This window comes from Tetrao urogallus, assembly GCF_951394365.1.
Source record: "Tetrao urogallus genome assembly, chromosome: 1".
NCBI classification, from domain to species: domain Eukaryota; kingdom Metazoa; phylum Chordata; class Aves; order Galliformes; family Phasianidae; genus Tetrao; species Tetrao urogallus.
In genome coordinates this window covers 92,255,860-92,283,484 of record NC_136813.1, presented here as the reverse complement: position 1 = coordinate 92,283,484, position 27,625 = coordinate 92,255,860, and the positions used below count along the sequence as shown (strand labels likewise).

General features: G+C 37.8%; 1 protein-coding gene across 1 annotated transcript in view; it reads right to left on the bottom strand.

The window, feature by feature from the left end:
- Nucleotides 1-872: 872 nt before the first annotated feature.
- Nucleotides 873-27,625, bottom strand: part of ADAMTS5 (ADAM metallopeptidase with thrombospondin type 1 motif 5) — a gene marked incomplete at both ends in the record, with an annotated part of 40,049 nt that continues 13,296 nt past the window's right edge. The window contains 6 exons of the mRNA XM_079544225.1: nucleotides 873-1,443; nucleotides 4,692-4,867; nucleotides 5,690-5,865; nucleotides 6,297-6,480; nucleotides 7,933-8,216; nucleotides 13,326-13,493. Of these exons, the coding sequence (XP_079400351.1) occupies nucleotides 873-1,443; nucleotides 4,692-4,867; nucleotides 5,690-5,865; nucleotides 6,297-6,480; nucleotides 7,933-8,216; nucleotides 13,326-13,493 (1,559 nt within the window). The remainder of the gene's footprint in view (nucleotides 1,444-4,691; nucleotides 4,868-5,689; nucleotides 5,866-6,296; nucleotides 6,481-7,932; nucleotides 8,217-13,325; nucleotides 13,494-27,625) is intronic.

The window sequence follows — 27,625 nt, the reverse complement described above, 5'->3', positions numbered from 1 at the left end:
AGGGTTTACCAAGAAACAGGTACACAGATTCTTTCAGGCAGACAAATATTACTCCTATGTGTGTCTGTCATACTCTTGGTAAGGAGCTGCTGATGGTGCCGGTATATGAGCAATGCACCTGTGGGGATCCTTGGTCTGCACTCTTGCAGAGCTCCTCTGAGAATTTCTTGGTGGAAACACAGAATTTGTCATAGAATTATGATCTGCTATCAGGAAATCCCTAGAACAAACATGCATTTCCCTTTGTCAAAATCAAATTACTTTTTAAAACCAGCAGCAAGCTCTTCATTTTCCAGTAAAACATCTGCAGCCGTTTCTGAAGGCTGGACCAAAGTCCACGAGGGCTGCAGATATACTTTGGTCAATCACTTTGCTTACATAGCTTGTCTTTTGATTTTTTTTAGTAGAACCAAGTGATATAAAGTGACAAACCAAATCAAATGTATTTACAAAATAGCATAAAATAAGCTTCCGTGGTATCATGGGTACATGTGACATTTTCTAAGGACATACTGTATTAGAGGTAGGTGAAAAAGGGGAGATGATTCTGTAACCTTCAAATATCCCAGGATCCTCCATTTGCTAGTTTTTCTTCTTTTTCATTATTTTATTTTATATTTTTGCAGACACAGAGGGCTTATAGCAACTTTAATGCTTTTTTTTCCTTTTTTTTCAAACAGATCAAGATCACCCTACTATTTTTCAAAGCAGTGCACATCTTCATTTGGTCCAAATAGGCAGATTCTGCCCATAATTTGAGACTTTATGTAAATTCACTGAAGCCTTTGCTTCTCTCTGTCTGGGCAGACCTAATACCAGTATGTCAACAATGGCTTCATCAAACCTCTTTTAAAGAAGATCACAACCACAGGTTAACACTTTTTCAACAAGCACTGTTTAAATGCTGACGGTCTCTGAGAGAGAAGACATCCTTTAGCTAGTTTTCCATGCCCGTCTTTGCACTGGACAGTTCTGGTGTGCCATCCCGTGTCACATGTTCGAGAACAAGAAAGCCACGGCCCTGTCACCCACCGGGGTTGTGTGAGCTGTGGAGTTACTTTGCTGCTGCTGCCACTGCCAGTGACAGAGTTAGTCATTTGCCCTTGCTTCTTTGGCACAAAGAAACTGTAACGGACGTCCACTGGTTGAGTTGGGTCAGTTGCAAGTATCTGCACTATAAGAACCTCCTTTGTGGCAGAGTGTCCCATTGCATGCAAGAAATCATCTTTGTGACTCCAGCCACTATAGTTCATGACAGTTCCATTGATATCGATGATTGTTTCTGAAGTGGAGATCATATATTTTCCATTTACAAGGTACTCACCGTTTTTCTTTTTCAGGGCCAGGTAGGCAGTAAACCTGCTCTGGTCTTTAGTCTTGAATTGACGAACTTTGATGTGAGTTGCTCCTTCTGGGATTTTCACAATATCTGTGTAGCCCTTACTACAGAGGGGAAAAAAAGTAGTCAGTAGCTGCTGTGAAATAAAACTCAAGTCTTACTGCAAAGCCTAATGAAGTCACCGGTAAGACACAACTTGCTTCATTTTTGTTCAGGCCCTGAATCCATCTGCCTTGAGGCACATTTGAGATTAATTTAATCAGGTTCCATTATTTGTCTTTTGTAACACTGTGTTCTTGAAGAAATTTCGACTGCACTTAATTCAAATTGCTTAATCTTCAGCTTCAGGAATGATTTCACATGAGTCAGATACAAGAGGAATGAAAAATAACAGATAGTTTATATACTTCAGCAAAGGGTGGGAGATATGAAATACGATGCACATTTTCCGTGCCAAGAAAAGATAATGAGATATGCACTGGTTACAGATGTTTCTTGCTGTCTTTGCCATAATGATTAAGGAAAGCACAAGCAGAGTAACAGCTGGATAGAAGTACCTTGGGAACATTTAAAAATAATCTTGATCACTGAGAAAAAAATTGTTTACTTTAAAATTCATAATTCCAAAGATGAATTGTTCAGTGTCTAATAGAAGGTGCACTCAAACGCTTAATTTGCAGCATAAAGTTCTCTTAGTAGGTACTTATGAAATGCTTTAATGCAAACTTAGGAAGAGATATTTCACTTTTCTATTGAAAGTGACAAGCACTCAAAACCTGCAAGTGTACCAAACCTTTTACTATCTCAAGTGTGTAATTTGTTTTAACCATAGCGATACACAGTGAAGAAGGCTGAACGCTATACATAGCTATAGGTTACAAACTGGATTTTGGAAACATTTATTTTCATTTCTAAACCTGTGACAAAACCATTCTGCAAGTACCTTGTATCTTAAGTGCCTAGTGCTGAAACGGATAGGGGAAAGGAAACGAGAAAATAGACATACAATGCAGGACAGCGACAGTCTCCTGGAATTGTTTAAAAAATGGACTACCACTTTCACAAATTTTGATTGCCCAATTAGGGACTGCAAAGACTAAAGGTGAAATGCTTGTTCTATTCCCATGCTGTTTCAAGCAGTTACGGGACATCTACTAAAACTCCTTTAATTTATCACCTCTCTAAACCTGAAGGGATATTGTGCAAATAACAAGCTGGATGTCTCTGCTCCACAGCACTGCAGAAATACTTTTACTTAAAAGTTGCCAAAATAGCTCTGTTAAAACACGTTATTAAGGTTACAAAATCATCTGTTTAAAAAAAAAAAAAAAAAAAGAAATGCTAGAGAATGCAATATTCTCAGCAACATTCCATGGGCAAAAAGAAGCATGTGCAGCCTTAGTTCCCTTATTTCCCAACTTCTGACTAATTAACTTTATGGCCCTTTAAAAAAGTCCTTAGGAAAGAGTTTTTCAGGAGATTGTTTTTTTGATCATTTTAAGAGAAAAAAGACAATTAAGATTTTACTATTTTAATGTAGGGTTTCTTTTTAAAATCTCGCATGAAGGAATTATATCAAACAATTTCCCCATAAAAAAATAAATGAAAATCAAAATCAAGTTAAAACACACGTTACTTAGAGCTTGATTATTACTAAGTGAGACAACTCTTTGAATGCAGCAAAGTCAAATTAGTATTTTACTCTCCAACTGGTCTCATTTCAGTTAAAGCCGTGATTTGAGGAGTAAGATGGTACCTTCATAGGAATAATTACAGTGGAATCCCACTGTTCCCAATTTTATCTACATTACAAATCTGGCCTCGCTAAAATTCATGAGGTCTCTCTCGCATTTTTGCTGGAAACAAGACTGAAAAATAAGGGTTACTACTGAAGCACATGAAGTGTATGTCACACAGTCTTCTTTGTTGAGGCATTTCAGAATTTTCATTCAATATTTCATGTTCAATATTCATTCAATATTTACAAATTAGAAAAAATTTGGTTTATGTAAGTACCAAATTGGATAGAAAGTCATTCTTTTTGGATGAGGTATTTTGGCCGTCCTTAGGTGAGTAATCATTGGTTTACCAGGAAGAAGATGCTATGGTTATTTTTATAACAAACTCACTTTTGAGGAAATTTTTGACTACTGTTAATCAGTGTGTCAAAATGTATATAAATGAAAGGTCCTTTCAGGAGTCAAATTTCAAATTCTAATGGTGTTTCATGTATATGCAAGAATTTGTAAGACATAAATTCTATGTACATTTTAAAAGATGTTGTGTGCTGTGTATAAATATTCAACTGAAAGTTCCTAAGAATAGGTCACTACAGCAGTCCAGTGAGACCTTGCAATCTATATAAACAGTGGTTAAAAAATCCTAATTCTTACATAAACCTTAAGGGAAACAAGAATACAGACAGAGGCAGACTTACTTGACATTAGTAATCTTGGTACAAAGCTTGCTTCTGCTTTGTAGAGTCAGGAAAAACCATGGGGAAGTTGCTTTTGTTTTACTTATATTAAGTTGTATCATACTTAAAAGCTGAACTCTGACAGAAAAATGGCTTATGGATGACTGCTATAAATATTTTAACTTAAAAAAAAAATATTTGTCCACCTGGAGATCAATATTATCCCAGTGTACAGTAAGGGATATAGAAAATGTCACATATAAGCCTGTGTGTACATCTGACATCTTGCCTAGTCACCTAAGCTCCTTGTATACTCAGCAGTGTGAAAAGACATTTTAGGGTATAATCACTTTCAGCTACTGAGGATTACTTTTACAGCTGTGCTCTAATGCTGCCTGCTTCTCTTCACCAACTATGCAAGGAATCTATGTTACTAAATGATGATATCTACTAGATGATATTAAACACACTCCCAGTGTGCCTTGCCAACATAGCATCACCTGGGAAACCTTGAGTTTTGGATATATCTAGATATACCTCTGACACCAATAGCTTTCCGATTAATCACTGTCTTCCCTTCTCTCTATCCTCTAAAAACCATATGCCATCTGGCATAGCAAGACTGGCAAACAGCAGACTGTGTGCTTTACTCTAGGCAGACTTCCTATGACTGGTTGCTCACCTGTATCACTAGTACTTTATGTCAGAAATGAACTGGGTGCAGTGTTTTGTCAGGCGATTATTTGCCAGTTTCAGGATATTGTTAAGAGGCCAGCTGTAAATATCTGAACAGTGCAATAAAGCACTGGCAATGTACACTTTTTGCTTAATCTTCATATGAAAGTAAATTGCATTTAGAGAAGGGAAGAATGAGGCACACAAGTAGAGCTACTATTCGCACAATAAGATACATTTACTAATACTCAAGATTAATACCTCTTTTTGGTGAAGGTTCCCATGACTTTTGTGCAGCTTGAATTGTCTCCTCCACATACCCCGCATTTATCATACTGGAGCTTTGAACCAATGATGCCATCACAACCAGTTCGGATGCATTTTCCCCGGACACAGACTGAATTACTGTACGGCCGACATTCAGTACCATCAGTTACCTAGGTAATCAAATGCCTGTTAGTTAAAATTACCACTGGAAAAAAAAAAAAAAAAGTGCTTCTGTGTATCTGACTGGCAAAAAACCTTATTTTTGTCACCACAGAACAGATTTACTACCCTGACAACCCAGACTGAGTTTCTCTAACGTTCTCAGTGCCACAACAGATGAAATTTAGCAAAGGTCTGAAAGCAGTGTGAAGCAAAGCAATAAAATGACCCAGACTTTAATGACCAAGTCATATCTTCCTAATAATAAGAATACTTGTTGATTACCCTTCACTTGAGAATTTCAGTTCACTTCAGTAATGCGTATGTACCAGTTAAGAGGCAGAAAACTGCAAGCGTAGGCATGGGAGATATTTCAGTTCAAATTGTATCTGATATGACAAACTGACCACAAGTCACATCTATACTAATTGGCAAATTAGTTTTTAGTAACTGGTTTTGTATCAGTTACTCCAGACATTTTTAACATCATTCAGGACAAAATTTATACTTCAGCTGTGGTACTCTCTCTCATCCAGAAGACCCCAGACTCACAAATGAGTCCTTTAGCCATGACTGAAAAGAAACTACTGCAGAGTGTCCTCGCAGGCCTGTATTTTTATGGACTCATAATCTGAGGTGTGGAAAAACTTGTCTAATTTTAGAGGTCACTTCTGGTCCTAATTTATAATCTCTGGATGTCGCCATTACGTTTAATCACACAGCTAAATTTTTAAATCATATGATTAATGCATTCTTCCTTGGTGTAGGGAACTGTTTTTTAAGATAGAGGACACTTAACTGGAACATGAAATTATGATTGGAGATATCATTACCTTTTGGGAAAATACCACATAATAGCCCGTTCCTTTGGCTCGGCAGGTGAGCTTGCAAACATCTCCAGGAAGCACTCCAGCATACTTGGGGACCCATTCCACAAAAGTTTTGACACCCTTTGCATCAGACTGATAACCATTCCTTGCTTCACACTGCTCTTGTCGAAAAGATTTAGCTGTAGAATGATTCACATTATTAGTGACTATTTCAGACTATGCTGCACATATTATTATGCACCCCTATTATTCCAATTTCTTTTTAACATAACTTTTTAAGTTATGATACTTCACCTCTTTACTTAGAATAGGCCTTCAAATCCTTCAATTTTTTAGAGCTTGGAAACCTTCCCATGACACAGTAAGCTATGAAGGACTGAAGTTAGCATTATGATTCATCTTCTAGGACTGAAATTGCTTTACATTTGATTCCTTTTATTTATGAGGTCAGAGTGGGGATAAGGGAAGAATTGTCATATTTTATTAGTGATGAAATCTTCCTTGGTAAGCGCACTTTAGAGAAACTACAACAGATCTTGGATGTTTCCTTTCGCAGTAGATGTTCAACATTTACTATCTAAGGACACAGAGGCTGGAGCAGCTAACATACCATTTGCTGGGCAAGGTGTGACATTACACGATCGATAGATGGCCCTCTTGCCAGTGCAGTACCGGCCGTTGTTTCTAGGAGCTGGGTTATTGCAGTGACGATAAGCAAACTGAACGCCTCCACCACACGTACGGGAGCACTGTCCCCAGGGTCCCCACGACCCCCAGTTACCATGGCTTGATGCCTGAAACATATGAAAAGTGGGAAGTAAGGACATCAACATCCAAGTGTGAATAGGTGCTAAATCTCAAAGACACTGTTAATGTTTTCCCCCAAATGAAGGTGTTCCCTTGCTCATTTTGTCAGGGATAAAATGGTGTTAGGAGCCTTCTTTCTACCATTGAAATTAGTTTATTTTATCTGCAGAATTATGGCATCTGATTTGGCACTGATTTGCCACCAACAGGCTCCATAAACCATCTCCAGAAGATTATAAGGCTATCTGTGAATAATAAACACAATTATTATTCTAAGTAGGTATTGCTCTGTATTATGAGATCTAGCTTATGTAAGCAAGCATTCTTAGCGATATTTGAATGCTGACTTCTAAAGGATGAGATAAAATGATCCCTTACATTGATGAGTTTTGTTTCCAATTATCTACTTCATACATATACTACAAATATGACAAAATATTCCTAGTTTCACCATACACTCAAATTACATGAACAGTATTCGAAATCTAAAATTAGGCAATTGCTTCTTCTTTTCACTTTGTGAATAAATCAGACTGTATTTCAGAGTGTTTTAAAGGCAGGAAATGAACACATAAATCAAAAATTTGGGCAGTGAAAGTGAAGAAGCACTGAACCAGCAGCTTAACGTTTCAAGAATACTGGCAAGAGAATGAGCATTCAGATATATATTACAATTCTGCCAGTTTGACTCTATAGCATATTCCAACAATTAACTGATACTGCAAAAAGAAATATGCCAGTCTATAAAGAAGAGTGTTACAAAGGCTGCTGCTTGATTTGAATGACTCTTGTATTTTGTAAATATCTTCACAAAGCTCTACAGTTCTGTATCTCTCCTGTAGGTATAACAGAAGGAGCAGTGCTATTGTATTCCCAGTTAATTTCAAAGTATCTGAACTGCACAGCGGACAATTATAACCCTGTGGACTCCCATGAGCCTCTTCAGGGGTATTAAACCAACAGACGGAACTCCTTCACTATAGGTACAAACTTGGCTGCTCTGGAAATTATATCCTGGATGAACTCCATCAATTTTTCTCTTCACTAGAGTTAGCTCTCTGGAGACTTTTAGATGAGGGTTGTAAACTAAGTTTTCATATCTAATTTGCCTCAGAGTCCATTGCCAAGAAATCAGGAAGCTGTGAATCATTCCTTGCCAGTCTGTCCATGCATCCTGAGACCTGCGTTATTGAATGGGTGTCTTCTAGTTAGAAGTGATGCTCCCAGTTTTCCAGGACTGTAGGCTTCCAAACTTCAAGAAGAAAACATGCTTCCTGAAATTCAGTAGCATTTTTCCTGTATCCTTCACCAGCAACACTCCAATTACATGCTAAAAAATACGGCAGCTTTCAATCTGACTTTCATAATAAAGTGCCTTTCACTCCTACTTTGAGCATTACGTCTTCTAAGGTACCCTAGAGTCACAGCTGGTAACTTACCGAGTAGTATTTCTTCTTGGTTTTGTCAACACATTTTCCCTGGAGACAGATCCTCCCTTTTCCACATGGTGTTCCTTCCACAGCTGGCAGCTTCTTAGTCAGACACACCATTTGACCTTGACGAACAACTGCACACCACAAGCGAGAGCACACATCCATCCCAGGACACACTGTATATTCAGGTCCAAATGCTAATTTGCACTGACGAATGGCATCATAGGTTTGTCCTGGAAGCTCCTCGGGGCCCAGGATCTGCTTTCTTGGTTGGTCCAGCAAACAGTTACCTAAAAGAATAATCCAAGCTATTATTACTTACTATCTACTTTTTCTGCAGCGTTGTATCTGTCATTCAAATTAGGGAGACCGATAACAACAGCAGACCTCATTTGAAGGACATTGATGTCATTGGAAATGCTCTCTGAGGTGTCATTAGGCTTTGTATGAGCTTATTGTACTGCAACTGTGGTCTCTCCCTGCAGCATACCAGGTGTCAAGCTATTTCCAATTCAAGAAAATAAGTGTAAATAAGTTTTATTCAGGTCCCTTTGGTCTTCCATTCTGTTTTCCTTTATTTGGCTTCCACTCCATCAATTTGTGTTTTACAAAATGATCAAGAAGAGTCCTGGTAGAGCAAGCAAAGCGCTCATTTGAATTTTGAGCCAGAACATCACACATGGTAATGCTACTAAAGCAAAGTCTGAAATTCAAATTACAAAATGCAGACCATGAAGCACTTAAAAACAAATAAATAAATAAATGCATCCCCCTACAAAACCACACACAAACAGAAGCAAACAGATCAAAGGAAAAATATAAAAAGAATATCAAATCTAATGTTGGCGGTAAATCTAGACTGGGCTTCCCTTGTAAAGAATGATACTTGGCTGCTTCTAGAATTAGTTTGTAGAGGGCTATACATTTTACACAAAAATGCACAAGAAAACCACCCCAGAAAGACAAGAAAAAAAAAAAGCAGAATAAATATAAATTACAGAATTGAATATGTATGCTGATATATATTGCAGAAGTTAGAATTTGTCTGGCGCACTCTAAAAATGAGAATTCCCACTTTGCTTCTAGAGGATCTACTAACAGATTTTGTTTACTATTGAAAAATTTGGTTGTTGACATACAGAACTATTTATTGAGCGTAAGCTATTTTACACCCCATGAAAGGGGTATGTGGTCTTGGCAAACTGCACTTATTCTTGGCCAAAATAACTTACCACAATTTACATACTTTGCAACCTATACCGGAATTCTTCAGATGGATCATGGGCAAAAAAATGGTCTTTAAGAATTCCACTGTTTAAACTAAATGAATTAAAATCACACCAAATACCCCATGAGTCTCTAGCTTGTGTTTTCCCTCTAGAATTGCAATTTTTCCTTTTTTACTCTTAAGACTAAGACCAACTCTTCAAATCAACCAAAATTTCATTCTGCATCATCACTTACTACCAAAAAACTATAACGCTGTTAAACTTGTTCTATTTGTCCTATGCTTACCATGATTTACCTTAGCCTTATTTTTGATCTGGATTATGCTGACATTTTTAATAAAGACAAGGTGTGCAAATGCTAATTGATGATCTGGGTACCATGAAATAGAAAATTAATGGTATCCTAGCATTCAAATCCTTTTATAGTGTAAAATATTCAAGACATGGTGAAGAGTGAGGAAGCACAGATGTGTTTTTTCTTTTCTGAAGTTTCTGAAAACTAAACCACTGGCAGTAGTTGCTGTCAAAAATATATTATGTAAAAGCAAAGGACAGCAATTCACTACATTACAGCATATAGAACACATATGTACTACTATTCCCACTTTTTGTCCCGAGTACCAAAAAACATCTAGGTGCCCTGGCCTAATGCAACATTCTTGACTGATGACAAAGTTAATCAAGCCATTTCGTTCTCATTCTCTCTCCTCAGTGTTATATATGTGCAATACAGCCTTGGAAGGCAGAATAAAATCTGTGCAGGAAGCAGATAACCAGGATATAAATTAATTAAAACAGAAATAGTCCTTTTTTTCAGGTTACAAAGAACACCAAATAGTCAGACTAAACACAATAAACTGTAGGCAATCATACCACAGCCTAGTGGTTGGCATGACAATAAAGGCAATTAGTATCTTACAAAGGGTTGGCTAAAAGCAGATGATAATAAATGTCACTGTCTTCTGGACACTAATTGAGTATTTTCTTCCTAAATGTGAAAATGCTGTCTGGGGTCATCTTATAAGTGTAAAATAAATGGCGATATGATGACAGTGATGATTACAATTCTCAGAGTGGGCCTCTGGAGACTGGGAATCAGCACCTTGATTATTCCCAGACCTCCTGGTTGACCTTGGATGAGGCATTTCTATTGAAATTTATTTAGCTGACCATAAGTAGATGTAATGCTGGTGTCCACAATTGAGTCAGCAGTCAGATGTTTCACTGCTTAGTACAAACACATGAGCTTGTGGTGTAATTCAATACCACTAATACAACTGATGGCATCAATCAAATCACTGATACCATTAACCAGATCCCTCCATGCTGTGGTGGGAATTAAGCACCCACGTTAAGCACAGTTACCTACATAGTAAAATACATAGTTATCTACATAGCGCACTTTTTATGTGATGAGTCCACATCCCAACATCACTTTCCAAATGTATTAAATAGGAACCTCAGCACCTAACAAAAGGCAGCTACAAAATTAAAGTTAAGGTTATGGAGCCTTTTAAGGCCATGTTGGATTAGACACGGAGCAACTTCCAGTGGGTAGCAACCCTGCCTGCAATAGGGGAGTTAGAAATAGATGACCTTTAAGGTGTCTTCCAATCTAAGCCATTCTGTGACCCTGTGATTCTTGCCATGGAAGCACTACAGGTGAATATCTGTATCTATAGGGGAAACATAAAGGTTTGAAAAAATACTGTTCTATTACAGAATAGTGCTCACAGATCCAGGTTTCTGGATATTCACATTTCATTATGCTTAGCCATAAGGAGCAGCATATGAAGTACCTCATTTATCTGCTTCGTCACACCAATACTGCCATGCCTGGTTTGTCACAAAGCACAGTTCATAAGCTCATGCCCATTCACACCAAATGCAAACTGCTTATGTTTTGTATGAAAGACAGAGCTTCCTGTGACTACACAAAATCCAGTCAAAACACCTTAAAAGAAAGCCTGGTATAAGAAGGTCTGTATACTCTTATTCTTTTGTTGTATCTGCTATTTTGTGCCTTCTTTGCCTACATTATGTCTGTGGCACCGCTCAGAATTACACCTGAATGGTTAAACTTATTTTTCTCTGCTAGCAACACTTGAAAGATAGAGGACTTTCCTCTTTCAATGGGAAGATGGCAGGAAAGCATCTTCTCAAAATGAAAAAGAGAGGGAAAGTAGTGTAACTACATGGCAATACATCATCCACGGCTAAGGAGAAAAAAAAAAAAAACCAACTCAAAAAGCAGACACATGCTCATTCTGAAAGAAACATGGAAATATGGCACATTTGCACTGTCTTATTATCAGTCCAAAGCAGCCTGAAAAGTGTCGTCATGCTCTACCAGGGTTCTCTGGGCTTGGGTACGCTCGGTGTACATTACAAATGGGAATTACAGCTATGGATTTGTTCCCTGGCTAGAAAATAAAACCAGAAGGAGTTCCATGCCTAAAATAAAACACGTACTCTCAGCAGGATAATTTGAACAAACTGCCGTTTAAATCATTGGCCTTAGTCCTTATTTCATAGACAGTGTTTGTGTTCTGTCAGGACAAATCTTTTACTTAAAATTAACATCTAAAAATTGATAAACTTCAACAGAAAAGGATCACTAATTTAGACAAGGTCTATGAGGAGCTGATCTATCAAGAAAACACATTTCCTAAACACTATGCTTTTGAAAGCATACCAATAACATCACTACTAAAACTAATATGCAGACAAGACCAGAGGCTCACATTTTTCATGAATTATTTCATCCCATTAGTAAGTCTTTGGGACTACATGCCTGTGTGGTAACTACTCATGAGTATCAGAAATGGCAATATATCCTAACCCATTTGTTAGTAAGCGGATAGATTCTAAGCACCTCTTGTGCAGGAAAGAATACATGACTTTGTGAAAAGTATCAGAAATGGAGAACTGCTAAAGTTGTACAGGAAGTCAACACAGGCTGAACAAGGAGACCACAATGCAGCTCTGAAGAATTTGAAACTCCTACCCTCTTCTACTGAAAAAAATGACAGAATGACATTCTTACACTTGTAGGATAGATTGTACTCTCTACGGGGTCAGTGAATACATACTGTGAAACTCCCAGGTGAGACAAAAGGGAGTGAATGCAACTAAACTCAAAAAGGAAAGGTCTCTTCACATGTAGAAACTCACTTGGTAGTATTAAGTCAATGCCAGAGCATTATGGTCATTAAAATAGGACAGTATAGCTGAATGAATCTAATAAAATTGAGACAAAAAAAATGAAGTCATTCTCCACATAGGAAAAAACAGGAGAAAATATTTCAGAGAGCACTGAAATTAGCCAACAAAATACTTAAAAGCAAAAAACTTTACATTCAGCAGACATGTCATACTTTTTATCCATACGTATTTCAGTTACTATAACAACTTGATCCATTCACTCAATTATGTCATTTTTATCTCAGCATTTTGGAATTTGAATGGCTTAAGAACTGCAGTTGCTTTGGAAGCACAACGAAAACTTTAAAATTCATTTAAGAGTTCAGACTATACTTTATATTACTACTTGTTGGAAAAAATGAAGGTTTTGTACTTATTCTCCAAAGGTCAAATGATATATTTAATAAATATTAGTTATATGACTTGGAGGATAAGCTCCTGGAGCAAAAGCAGTTTTTTGTTATAGACAGCACAGAGGGGTCATAATACTTGTTTACAGCCCCTCTTCACAAACAAAATGAATATAATCGCTTTATAAACATAATAAATGCTCTTAATGGTAAGAGCACGTACACTCTGCTCATATCTGCAGCGTAATGCTAAGTAGACCATATTAACCATTCTAATTTCTGTGAGGAAAAGAAATTTCCTTTTGTCCTCTTTTGAAAGTATTCTCATTTGGGAAGACAAGACTAATTTTGTACTTTAAAAAAACTGAAACTCTCTGTGTCTCAAACCAAGTTATTACCAACATGCACTCCATCAACTCTTTATTTTCTTTTGCATTTGAACCACACAATATGGGCACGAGACTCTGCCCGACTTTTAGATCTCTGCCTTGTTCTGCAAGCACTTTCAAGATAGTCTCAAGACAAGCAAGGAATGAAAAAGCTTATATAAAATATTTAAAAAACATATCACAGAAAAAAATGACACGTAATCAATGCAAGATGTGATAATACATACCATGACCATCATCAAAAAATTCTGTTATAGTTGCTGATGTGCATTTGGACCAAGGCTTCGAAGCATCAATGCTAGTCAGGATGGAGGACATGAGGCGTTTATCTTCCATGGAGCCAAAGTTCTCCTCACAAAATTTGGAGTCGTCATGGGAAAGCCCAAGCAAGTGCCCTATTGAAACCAAATGAATACATTAAATGAAACCATGATTCATAATAGAGTTTAAGAGCTGGAACCCACAATCAAAGTAAAATGAAATGCATTATTTGTCCTCAAATTTCCAATAGCAGCACAAAGCGTGCCACTTGAAATGTGGTATCTATGCTTGAGGATTAAAGAGTTTACATCACTGCATACAGCAAGGATGTAGTGCCATCAGCTGATTTGTCATCAAACTGAGCTGATTCTGAGCTGATTTATACTTGATGGAGACTACAGTAAGCTGTACTTATTCATATGTCCTTATTACAGTTCTCAACGTTTTCCAAACAATCTGCAGTAATAAAAACTAATACCTCACAAAGACATTCTGCCATTGTTTAGAAAGGCTTCACAGTATCTTTCTAAGTGAACACAAAAGTTCTGTTGCACTCCTTGTTGAAGTGCAAGTACCCTCTACAGCACATTAATCAATATGAATAATGTTTTCCAGTAGTCTGTCCAATGTACAATGTATTATTTTGTGGGATTTTTTTGTTAGGGTTGTTCAGTTCTTTATTTTTAAATGTATGTGGCATTGGGTATTTATACTACAGAACACAAAACAATGTGAACACAAAGCAGGACACAATGTAACTCACAAAAATCCTGGATACTCAGGGGAGCCCATTCCACTGCTAGATTAGGCCTTATATAACAGAAATCTTCACTTCAATTCAGTGATTCCTACTTTCTCTAGCCTCTGGGCAGGCAACATATTGGTTTCTCTGTAAACATCAGGTTTAACGTTAATTTCCACATGTGCATTGGTTTATCTCACAACCAATTTACTGTCCAAGAGGTATAAGAATGAATGGGTACCAAAGCTGCAGGGAGCTCAAGCCTGAACTTAGTTTTCACAGTCTTCAATCTCACCCTTGAGGTGGTTAGTAAGATATCCAGAGTTATGCCACAAGTGCTTTTAATAAGGGCAAAAACCACCCATTGCAGTCACTGCAGAGAAATAAATCTGATGCACTCAGATAGCCGGTGTGGCTGGAGAGACACATCTTGTTATTCTGCAATGACTAAAAGTCTTGTACATACACTAGGTTTTATGTTTTGGTTAGTTGAAAGGTGACAAAAGAAGGAATACTGATGGCAGAATAGCATATTCTGATATCCATAGTAACAGCCATGACAACAGTATAAACAGTAACAATACCTACAATACAGGCTGGAAAAAAAAGCAGAAAATCAGTATAAATGTATGTGTCGTATATAAAATTTATGATATGCTGTTTTCATCTGCTTTGGAATAGAGGCCAAGAGGAAGAAAATGAAGGCAGCACTCACTGTCCAGCTGTATCTGAGATTCTGAAAGTAGCTATCTGACTAGAAGTATGCAATAAGTCTGGAGAAGACAAGAAATAAGGGTTTCTTGCAGTCCAGCTCCCAATGATGCTGAGTTCCTGATCTAAGGATGGAACTCCGAGATGTGAAAAGAGAACCTTGATCTGTCATCTCATTTATACCAATGATGACTAAGAGCAGCCAGTCCTACTGCTCTGAATGTAATGCCTCCTATTTACTTCCATGGAAACATCAACAGATACAAAGAGCACATGAACACTATTTGATAGAGCAAATGCTCAGCTACAAAACACTATTTATCAACACAATAATCACCATTAGCTATGCATTTTGTCAGAGATAAACAAGAGCTTGTGTATCATGCTTGCAAAATTCCGCACTAATGGAGGTGACCCACTATGTTAACACTGTTCTGATAGCATCTTTGGGAGGATAATGATGCCCACACAGTCCATCTTTCATCAGCGCAAACAAATGGAAGTCAGAAGGCACCACAACTGGATTATTCTGTGGGTGTATTAAGACGGCACAGCCGAGATCAGCAAAGTACTCCGAGGTTTACAAACTGGTTTGGGGCCTGGAGTTACCACGTTGCACAAGAAAGGTTGTCTTCTTCTCTGACCTTACTCTTGTAATTTCAGCTTTCAGCTGAATGACATGATGCAGTGATCAAAGTTGACCGTTTGTCTGATTACCAGGAAATCCAGAAGGACGACTCTATTTCCTATATCAAAAGACAGTGCACATCACTTTGCCCACCGAGAGCTACATCTTGAGCTTTGTCTCTGATGAGGAATTCACATGTTGTCACTCCATGGACTGCCATTTTGACTTTGGCTCATAGTGGTGACACCTCATCTTGTCACAAGTAATGATGGGATCCAGGAAACTGTCACCTTTAGCCCTGTATTGATGCAATAGGTCCTGGCAAATTTGCACACAGTGGTCTTTCTGCTCCTATGTGAGCATCCGTGGGACTTGGTGCAAACTTAGCAATATTCCAACATTGCCACCATCTTTTCTGACAAACTGAAGCTCATACTCCGCTCCATACACATTTCTGTGGTTGTAATCCACTAATTCCCGTGGATAAGCTCATCAAGATGCTCTTCATTCTGTGGTGGGACAACTATGCATAGCTGTGTGGAACATGGCTTGTCTTTCATACCACTACTGCCACTGTTGAAATGCCCCACATACTGCCTCCCTGTACTCACATCCACTCTTACGTCTCAATAAATGTTCAGAAACTGCTGAGTAATGCAATTTTTTTCCACATGGAGGAATTCAATTCCATGTCTTTGTTTCATACGCACTTCCACGTCAGGTACCATTCTGTCAGACTGCCCCTCTGCCGTCATGTGTCACATGGCAGCAAAATGTAATGGAATATTGGTGAGAAAGTTCAGTCTCTACTGCCATACTACCAACATCTACCTCTGACACTGTGGGCCAACATAATAAAATATGTGGCACTAGTTTTGGAGCAGCCTTTTCCTTGTTGATATTTGCTATTGCTGTGCTGCACTGTTACACTTAAAAACACATTCCTGCAAGAACATAACAATTCAATATTATTTATACAGAAGGCAAGTTTAATTGCTGATGTATTTTATGTGCACAATTTGAGCTTATTTTTTTCTTGTAGGTAAAAACACTTTCCTGTGGTGATACACTATGAGCCAGATAATGCTGCTTTTATTCTGCACTGACATGCAGTAAATACATGCCAAGCTTCAATCTGACATAGTGTTATACGAATACATGCTCTGAAGAGATGGCATCTTTTTTTTTAAGCCAAATGCTGATGCAGAGCAAAATAATTATTATTTCAGACACATGTGTTTCTCAGACAGAGTAACCAAAATAAACAGTGCATCACTTCTAACTGATCGAACAAATTATCTGAAAGTGTCCCAAGCTAAACTTTTAATGAATGTTCAGCTACTGTGTCAGTGAGGACTACTACCTTTGACTTTGCCAAAATCTAAATACAACGATGGTGAGAGTTTTCAGGGAATATGAAGATGATATTGATTTTGGCTGCCTTTATACATAATGTTATCATTATGTTTGCATTCACTGTTTGCAATGCAGTGAATGGCACCAGGTCATACTTCATATCTGAGAAGCACAGCCAATGTGTTAATGAACCTCAACACATGCCTACTAGTAAAATAACTAGAACTTCTCTGATGACATTTAATAATTATTTGTAGCAAATTTTCTGCTAACTTAAGCAAACATTTTCTGGAGAGGGCTTTAGACATATCCACTAACATTTGCTGAGGTACCCTTGTATATACGGTATGGCTCTGCACTTAAATCAGGTCTGCAAATGCACTACTTTGCTGAGTTGTTCTGGAGTTTCTTGTGAATTACTTCCAAGTCCACTTGAATATGCACATACTTCCAATCAATTAAACAGAAGTACTTGCATAAAATTAGTCCAGCAAGCATGAAAACACCATGCTGATTAGACTTGTCCCACTACAGCAACCTTCTCTGAGACAATTCTTATGCTTAAAGGTTGCAAGAAGAATTTTTTGCATTTATTGTCCCAAGAGACCTCTTGCAGGGTTGTAACACTGCAAGAAATTACTTAACTGCAGAATGTATGTGAAACAAAGAAACAAGGCCCTGTTAATGAAAAAGAAGTTTCATTTTAAGCCACTGGAATGGGTACTGAACAACTGTGCGTGAATAACAAAAACTAGAAGACTGTTCTAAAAGGCAGAATCATAGAATTATATAGGTTGGAAAAGACCTTTAAGATCATCCAGTCCAGCCATCAACCCATCACGACCATGCTCACTAAACTAGGTATGGCATGGAGTCTGCGTTTGGTGTAGGATATGAGTCGTATCTGGGAATGAATCAGCAGTTTGAGAGCTCATTCTTCAGAGTGCTCAACATTTTGTAGCACCACTGTCATGGTTTTACCGTTGACAACCACCCAAAGCTCCCCAAAACTCAATGATACAAAGGATTTAGTCTTATAGGGTGGAACTCAAATTTCTTAACACCCTGTGGTATCACTCTGCAATGGTCCTCCTATTGAAAGTACTTCACTCATTACGTGAATCTTTCTTCTGCATAATCATTCCACATCCCACATGAACATATATTCAATGACATAATAATAGGCACTGTCAATAAGGATGCTCAGCTTCGTCATCTATGAGACTCTCTGCTACTTAAAACATTCACTTAACCCATTTTTTTGCGGTGTAGCATCTTCCTTGCAACAATATCAGTCCCAGCCTCAGAGAGAACTCTTTGTCTTTTCTAAACGTGCTTTTCAGCTCCTGCCTTAGCCCCTGCAATGAGATATGTAAGTACACACAGCTTCAACTGTCTACTGTCAAAGTAATGTGGTCACAGTACATTAAACTACAGAAATTCTACAGCTGCCAATGTGAATGCCCCTGGAGCAGGCCAGGGATTTTACTGTGCTTTAGTTGATGCCTAGCTTCCATGTCTAAATAAGATACAGTCGCTGTCCTTCTCTTTTCTCTCCTACCCACCACCCTTCCTCATGTCCTATGAATTGAGCACAAGGCAGGAATCAGCACAGCTGGAGGTGAAGCATTGTGTATCTATCTGCTAATGAGCAGCCTGCTGAGGCTGAGGGAAGTCCCTTACATTCCAAAAAACCCTGAGCTGCAGCACCCCTGAGATGTACTTTCTGTGCAGAATTTCACTCCTGCACTGCATACTGAAATTGTTCTTCCTTTCTCTTTTCCTCCCTCACACGGACAGAAGAATACCCTTCACAAACAAGGAAGCTTGCAGCCAAATTTCAAGCCCATCACTTTGAGCAGAGAAGCTCCAAGTTTCTGCATAAAACATTTGCAAATTAATCTCCCCCTCAGAAATGGCTGGACAATCTCTGTAGTTCAGAATAAACAAATAAAATGAAACACTTCTCAGGCTTCTCTATTCAACACAGAACATTTCAACCCAAATACTTTGTCAAAAATACAAGAAACTGAAACAGGGTCATCTTCTGGAAAGTGTCCAGCTACTGGCTTCACCTTTAATTAGAGTGCACTGTAACTTTTATCTTCATGGTGATAAATGGGGTGAACTGAGGACATACCTCATTAACAGTTGCCTACTTTGGGTTATTAAACTGGGCCTTTGTTCTACAGTATGATGAGAATTAATCACTTACCTGGCATACTTATGCTTTTTGAGAGGTTCCCTAAGTCTTTATGAGTCTCTTGTTGCTTTAAAAATTTTTGAAAATATCTTTTTTAACATCATAAGAAAAGAGGTAGTGAATAGCTTCCCAAATATAGAACTCTGACAGTATTTGAGCTCTTAAATAAGCCACCAGTTATATTAATGAAAGTAATAACTGTTCAAGGCACTAAATGTATGAATTCTATTATCTGTACACACTGATTTGCTTGTTAACTTTGTATGTCTGTTGAATGCAACTTTCGAATAATTTTGTAGAACTAAAATTCCAAATTCTTATCATGACCTAAATCCTTCTCTATCCAAACTTCTGGTTTTAAAACATTACTGTCAGACTTAGATTAAGATATATAACAAGCTTCTGATGACTCTTAAAAATGTTTTGGTTTTTCATTAGAAATAATAAAAATTTAAAATACCACAACAATCTGTAATCTCTAAGGTATGCTCCTTTTAGCACAGAGGTGGGAGAAACAAAGTGTTTCTACACCTGTGCCTTTCATCCTTTTGCATCCAAGAGCAAGACAACAAGCATTTCCCTTTCTATTTGAAAAGTCCCCTCCCTACCCACACGCATGAACATGCTGGTATTATGAAGTATTGCCCAGGACATTAGCATGGTTATTGGTAGGGTACTTCCTGTTATAAGAACCAAAGTGAGAAGGTTATGGGTGATCCTTCAAGTGATCCTACATGTAAGCAAAATTCCAGCGAAAGCTTTGGGCAAAGGCTAAGAGACATAAGGAACACAAACCTTAAAATGAAAGCTTTTAAGAAGGATGCCAAATTTAATATCTCACAATTCTGTACTACTATGAACTTCATACCAGGTTACGGATAAAAAGGAAGAAAGAGGGCTCCTGGCAGCTGTGTAAAATGATGACTGATTGAGAATGGGCTAGTAGATCATCTGATGTTTTCTACTTAATGAAGCATCTTACTGGTGTTGACAGTTCCCACTGAGTGAAAATGACATAATATAAATTTACCAGCAGGATGGTGTTTAGTTAAGTTATCCTGTAGGAATGCACAAAATGGTAAAAGGAACAGATGGAGAGGAGGCAGGGGTTTACCCTCATGCAAGTGAAGAAGAGCTAGCCTTGTAAATAGTTTCCTTCTCATACAGCAAAAAGACCAACCAGCTAAAAGGACTGTCAGTCTTTCTTAACAGCCTTCCTTCTCCTTTTGATGTGAAAACAGGTATGGCTGCATCAGTAAACTATTAAAACAGTATGAAAGCAACTTGAAGGCTCTGAACCCCGATATATTCTGGAGAGCGGTCTTCACGGGAATCTTGGTGCAGCGCACTCTGTTTAGATGCTCAAGTAAGAAATAAAGAGAGTCAGCTGCAGTCATAAATCCCCAGACTCTGGTTCACCTTCACTTTCTGCATTCCTGACAGTGGACCTCGCACTGCACAAGGTCCCACTACTAACTACTGAAGGCCAGTACCTACTGCAGACCAGTGGCAAATAATAACTCCAATGGGATTAGAAAGAATTTCTGCACCTTGTAGGAACAGGGTATGTATTACTGATATAAAGTGGGAATACTCCAAAGTATTTCTAACAAGTCAACTAAAACTTCTATCCTCACTAAGTATCAGAATACAAAACACTCTGCAGGTACATTAGAAGCACATCAGAGCTATGTTGGATGTGTTTTAAGGTACATTACACCACAGCTATTTTCTTCCCAGGAGTACTGGGAAGCAAAACAACAATATGAGTATTTCTGAATTTTCTTAAAACGTGTTGTGAGACTGTCTGTAAAGGTTCTCTGAGCCAATAGTGTGCAGAAGTCATATAGCCTCATTTTCCATTGATGTCTCAAGTATAGGAATAAAAAAAGCAAAAAAGAGCATTAATGTACAGCAAGTAAAGCTCAGCTTTTGCAACATTATAAATCATGGTGGTTAACTCTTCTGGAAAAAAAATACCCTTGTTTATGAACATACAGAGATCTCTAGTACTTGAACTCAAGAGCATATCAAAGTACAGCTCTTGCACCACAGAACACATGCAAAGTGACACAATATGCTAAAAAATCCTACAGTCATTGTAATTTCTTTTCTTAGAAAAGTTCTGTGCCAGTTAAGCATTTATTTTTCAGTGAGGTCAAGCCTTTCACCTAGTTTTCAGTGAAGATGACTGAGGTACAAAAGAAAGTCAAGTGATTTACCCAAGGTTACCCAGTGAGTCAGAGCAACTCCTGGAATCAGGATTCAGGAACCTCCTGGCCCAACATTCTTCGGTTTAAATTACCAGGCCATGAATTCTGCACAATTCTCTTGCTCTCTCCTTTTCTAACAACAGATTGTCATTTCTTTGTGCATACACTTTTTTTCCAACTTGTGCAAGTACTTGGCTTGTAATTAAGAACCACATACTGATATAAGTCATAGATGGAAATCCTTCTGAGTAATGAGAATTTTGTGCAACAAATGATGAACCTAAGCAATAATGATTAATGAAATTGTTTTTTTTTTTTACAAAACAGCAGCGTTTTGAATTACACAGGCTTACAAAAAACAAGCACAGAATGTAAAACTGGCTCTTCCCCTTTCTTCATACTTGAACTTTTCTTCCAATGTTCTTTTCCTTGACTGCTATCCATTATTTATGAAAGAAAAAAAAATCACTTTCTCCTTTAAGTCTACAGCACAAAAGCAGTTTTTAGTATTTCTGGCTTAAAGGAATTCCTCAGGCTGAAAGAAACAATAGTCTGAAGTGCAGTTCCTCTTCAGGAGCATACGTAAAAAAAGCCACAATCAGACATTCATACACCAGTCGTGCAGACTTTACACAAAACAAACGTCTACTGAAATGGCTTGTTATTACAGACTTCTGTGGGAGATCACAGATACATAAGCCCAGTCAGACAATTTGCTGACAAAATCTGTCCAGGCAAAGCAGATTAGGCAATTAGAAACTACTGTGTCCACATCAACTCAAATGATCATTAAAAGATGTCGTCTGGTATGTCCGTTCCACATCTGCTGTTTTGTGCGCCATGTACAAGAGAAGTGAAAATTCTAATGAAGAAGTGGGATATGGTGATTCCAATTTCATGCTTGTCCAGCTCAGGACAACTCACAAGGAGTATAATTTGCTGTAGCTCATAGTAAATGAATGAACTCCAGGAGAGTAGACAGTGTAAGATTGAATACATTACATTGCCTGCTGTCTGTTTCTGGTGTAATTCTGCTTGAAGTATTGTCTGCACAAAAACTACATGATCATATCAGCAGTGTTTATCTGCCAAGGACAAAAGCAATCCCCACTTTAATCTGCAATATGGAAGAGTGGGGGGCTCAGGCACTGCACACAGCCAAAGTGAACTTTTATTGATAACAAGTGTTCTGAAACATTAGGCAAAACCCAGCTTCGTTCTCAATTCCCTCATGGATGCAGAGATCATAATACATCCATCATTATACCTACTTCTCTTCATGTTATGATGTTTTATGATCCACAGCAACTTTTCAAAACATAGCATTGTTTAATTCAATTCTTCATGAGGTCACACATGTACAAAGATCAACGCAACTCCTGCTGCTGTGGTTGCTTCCTGAAGTCCCTGATAGAGAATTCTGTTCTCATCCCCCTCTCTTCTCTTTCAGGACCGCTTCACATTTGCTAAGAAGGCAAAGATCCCTAATCTAGTCAGATTCAGAAGTACAGGGTAGATAAAGAAAAGCTCAAGCATATTTAGGAAACGATTCACATAACCTTTCCCTTTTCTGCGTCTCCATTTTTCCACACAAAAGCCATTACAAAATGGTTCAGCCTCACTAAAAAACGTTAGTTTTAAGCACAATGTGTGCTGCAGGTGCAAAAATTATATATTGCATATAATGCTATAAGCTAGTCACACTGTTGTTAGGTAAGCCAAGTGTTTTTTAGTCAAAATTTTAAGCAGTAAACTTTTGTACAGCTGATGTTTGCGTTTTGAAACATCATGTAAAGCTTCTGCCCTACTCCTCAGATTGTTCATCTTTTCTCTTAACTAAAGGGAAGGGCTTAAATCAACTTCATAAGGGCTTAATACAAGTGCTCTTGCTAGCAGATGTTTAAATAAAAACTTGAAAAAGGTTCAAAGAGAAGGAATCAAATAATATTCCTGATGTATGTCATCAGAGCAGATTTGGATGACTGTAACTCCCCTTTTTTTTTTTTTGTTTTAAGAATGCAACTCTGCCTAATTATGATTACCTGGATACTTGCCCAAAACTTTGTCTGTCATGAAAGAAGCATAATACGAAAGTCAAATATCATTCACCATTTTTTCATGTTCCTATGATATGCTATGCCCTTGGCAATCTATCCCCCTTGAAATGAAAGTCTACAAAAGATTTGTATTTGACAAATCTGAAGCTTGCTATTATCTGCTTTATCTTGACAGCCTCGAAATCAAAGGGCTACATATTCAGCAATGGCAAAGAAAAGATGACTGTGTATTTAATTACTTTGAGAGTATACAAAATGAACACATGGTAAAACATGGAATTAGAGGGTTTTCTTTTTTGGCTTTCCTACATACATCAAAGGCAGAACTACTACTTAAATATCATACACCTGCTCTTGGTTTCAGTTTCTCCTGGAGATGGGTCAGAGTCATGAAGCTCTTCATAAGGGTCACACAGGATAGGTATGTTAGGCATGGCTCTCCTTCTACAAAGGCGTACAACTCTGATGCAAGCTAAGGTTCTGAAAAAATACTTTGAACCCATACAGAATTCAGTCCAATTGTATTTTAATGTATTTCAGTGAACTGCTTTAATAAGGACTCCAGGAGCGATATCTCACTTTTGAAATAGTCTCTTTGCATAAAATAATGCTCTTCAGGAAAACACTGCACTTTGTTGACAGCATTCATGTTATTTTCATTCTCTAGTGATGGTAGATGCCACAGGATGATGGCAAGCTTAAAAAGATTTTCCTTTAAACATATTATTCTCCAGTTTTAGTTTCTGTACTGTTCCTTGATTTTAGGTGCTCAGCTGTGTAATACAGATGGAGAAGTAGTTGGAATAACATCACACAGCCCTAAGAAATGAGGCTGAGAAGAGAGCTTGAAAAGTCATCTTGTCCATCCCTCTGCCATAAGATAGGATCAGCATCCCAAAAGCCACGGCTGTTTGGCCAGCTGACTCCTGAGAGCCTCCAGTGATGGAAACTTCACAGCCTCCCCAGGCAATTCATTCCTTTGCTGAACTGTCTTTATGGTTAAATGACTTTGGCTAATGCTTAAAGGAAAGCTCCCTTGCTGCAGTGCAAAGGCTATTACCCCTTGTGTTGTCCCAGGTAGACATGGAGAATGATTTATTATGTACATTTTCACAACAATTATTGAATATATTTGAAGACTGCTTTTATGACTCCCCTTCAGTCTTTCTGGCTCTAAAGTCACATGCAAAAGATAAAGAAAATTAATGACCAGAGGTTTAATTAGTTCCATGTAGCAATTTTAAGCTATAATCTAAAAATAAAATACTTGGAAAGAACATCAGTAAACCATATTACTCAGGAGGATACAAGGAGTAATAGCATGCCAGCATGATTACACAACAGAGAAATAGGAACTTTGCAAAAAGGTCAAATGAACATTACCACTGAGCAAAAAGGCAGAGCTTTCTCTATATCTGCTCTTAAAAAATCCTCAAGATTGATGGAAAGAATAAAGATACATATAATTTAAGTTGTTAAACTCATTTAATTTTCACTGAGCTGAATTGGAGCCTTGCCTGCTTACAGACTGCAGGAAGGATGCTTTTGTATTTAAGGACTAGACTGAAACTCAAGAGGCAAGTTTAATCCTTGTCTTTCCGTAAGACTTCCTTTTGATTCTGGGAAAGTCACCAAATCTCTGTATTGCCTACTGATAAAATGATCAGTAGCTCCACTTCTTTTCTCTTGAACACTTCTTTCCTTTCACAAATGATAAACCTTTGAGGCTGGTAGTTTGTTTGCACTGAAACCTGCAGGACTCCAGTATGGGAGGGAATGAAGACCTTTTGAAGGGTACTGCATGACAAAATACAAAACTGGGCTACTGAAAAAACACTGTAACATACTGCATATATGGGATCATTAAACATGATAATGTTTAATTCATGATTTAATGATTAAAATCATTAAACATGTTTAATGTTAATAGATAGTGTTTAATGATAAACATGATGAGATATTAAACATGACTTGAAATTGATTGACTGTGTCTTTCAATCATGTTATATCAGACATCTTCAGGCTTAGAATTTAGCATTGTAAAAGCAACAAAATCTCTACCCAAACAGAATACAGTATTAGAGTGAGAAATAAATCTAGTCACTTTTGGTTCCTGATAGTTATTTTAATAAGGGAATAGAATAGAATCGTAGAATGGTTTGGATTGGAAGGGACCTTTAACATCACCTAGCTCCAACCCCATTGCTAAAGGCAGGGACATCTCCCATAAGACCAGGAGTAGCAATATACCAGCCCTGAGCTATGAAAACTGTTAAGTAAATGTTGAGATTACGGGCAATTGTGGATTATTTAACACTTTTCTCCAGATGTCACTGTGATGCAGGGAAATCCATGAAATAACAAAGCATCATTTTATTACAGTCGATAGGCTGATGATAAGAAATTATTGGAGGATATCTGTATGCTTTGCCTAAACTAGTTCTGATACATATGCAGTGCTATGGGGTCATACCCTCAAGCAGTTGCCTAAAGTCACAAAAGACATCTCTGTGCCACAGCATGGAGCTGAACTCATGATGTAAGGCAACAGTACAGAAGACTACTTTTTGGCAGCAAAGCTACTACTGTCTAAATTGACAATAACATATCCCCTATGAAAAAAATAACTGTATTTGGATTTACCATTGGTGGTTGAATGCCTTGATAGGATATGACTTAAAAATTACATTTGTACTGATAACATTATCTTTCTTTATTCTGAGGCTGTACTACCACTTTCAAAGCTAAAAGATATCCTTACCAGTAGTTTTTTGCTGTACTGTTGCACTTGACACCAGACAAATGGTTCCCAATTTTACTACACAAAACTAAGACAAGATTCCGGTTCTGACCCATTGCTCTTCATATACAAGTCTCCACAGCTTGTCATCCAACTAGCATGTTATAAATTTGGCTGTATCTATTTCTTTCTCTGCTTTTGTTTACATTTCTTTAGAGATCTTGCCTGTTGTTGCTGCTCCTTCATATTCTCCCCCTCAAAAACTACTGGTCAAAATCCATCCACTTTATTTAAAAGGAATAAAATAAACGTCTAATACATGATGTGGTAGAAACCAATTGAAGCAGCAGCCTCTGTTCTGCAGTTTTTTGGCTTCCTGTGAATGTATCCACTCTGAACCCTTGGGTTGTGCATCGTCCTGCTTGGCTGAGCTGCAGCACTATTTACTTTGGTTACCTTCCAGAGAAAGAACATGATCCTCAAAAAAGCTCTTGGAACACTGAGAGAGGAAACGGGAGCATTCAGATCACCTTGAAGTCAAAGTAGGGACACAGTCTTTCTTCAGATCAAGTCCATACTTATGATGCTGCATCTACTACAGATGCACACATTAGGTAGAGTTATTTATATTCTGCAGACAGTAACTACCGTATGCCTAATGACTCACCTCATTCTCCCTATTGACAGAAAGGAGCAGCTCAGGCTTTGAGCTGTAAGAATCCTTTCTATCTTTTAGGGCATCTCCTAACCTGCAAAATGAACTTCTTGAATAACTAAGTCGCCGTAAAATTAAAACTACATCCTGCCCACAGGACAGGGGGAACTTTAAGATTCCTGGATTGAGGCAAGAAATTTGGTCTCCAAATAAAATAAAGCAAAGTTTTCCCTAAAGTGCTTAACTAAAGGGTATCCATGCCACACTTTTATTTTTCATCCTTTTTTGACCTTTAATTTAACCTAAGTACGCACTCAATTTTAGCTGTGTTTTCTTCTCAACATCTCCCGCTTTAGGCCACACACACAAAATGTGTGATTTGACACCCTTCCCTTCTTAAAATCTTATGGTAAGAAGGAAAAAAGGGATGTTATTTGAAATAACCTCAAACTAGAGTTATTTGGTCCATTAGGGTACTTATTTAACCAACTGTTTCAAACCATGCTTTTTTACATTGAAAATTATAGCTTTTATGGATTCCTGTAAACTTCTAGGTATGAAAATGGCTGTTTTTCAAAAAAGTGCTTCTAGATCACTAAAAATAATTCACTTGTGTTTACATTTCCTTTGAATTCCTTGAGTGGAATTCAAGGTAACAATATGTACTCCTCACCTCTGTCGTAACTGATCTATGTTCTTTCATTTTTAACATACTTCACATGTATCTATTGTTGATAGAATGGCAGTCAAAACACTTTGCCCATTGCCTAGCACAACAGGTATATACCAACACTGGCATCCCAAGGAGGTCCTTCACTCAGATTCCAACCTCACCAATGCCCAGAAACCCTCAACAGTAGATATCACTTTGGGATGTCAGATGATAGAAAAGTACCTCCAGGAAACTGGCCTTTGAGTGGTGGATTAACTTTGCCAGTCTTTTTGTCCCATTTGTGATGGG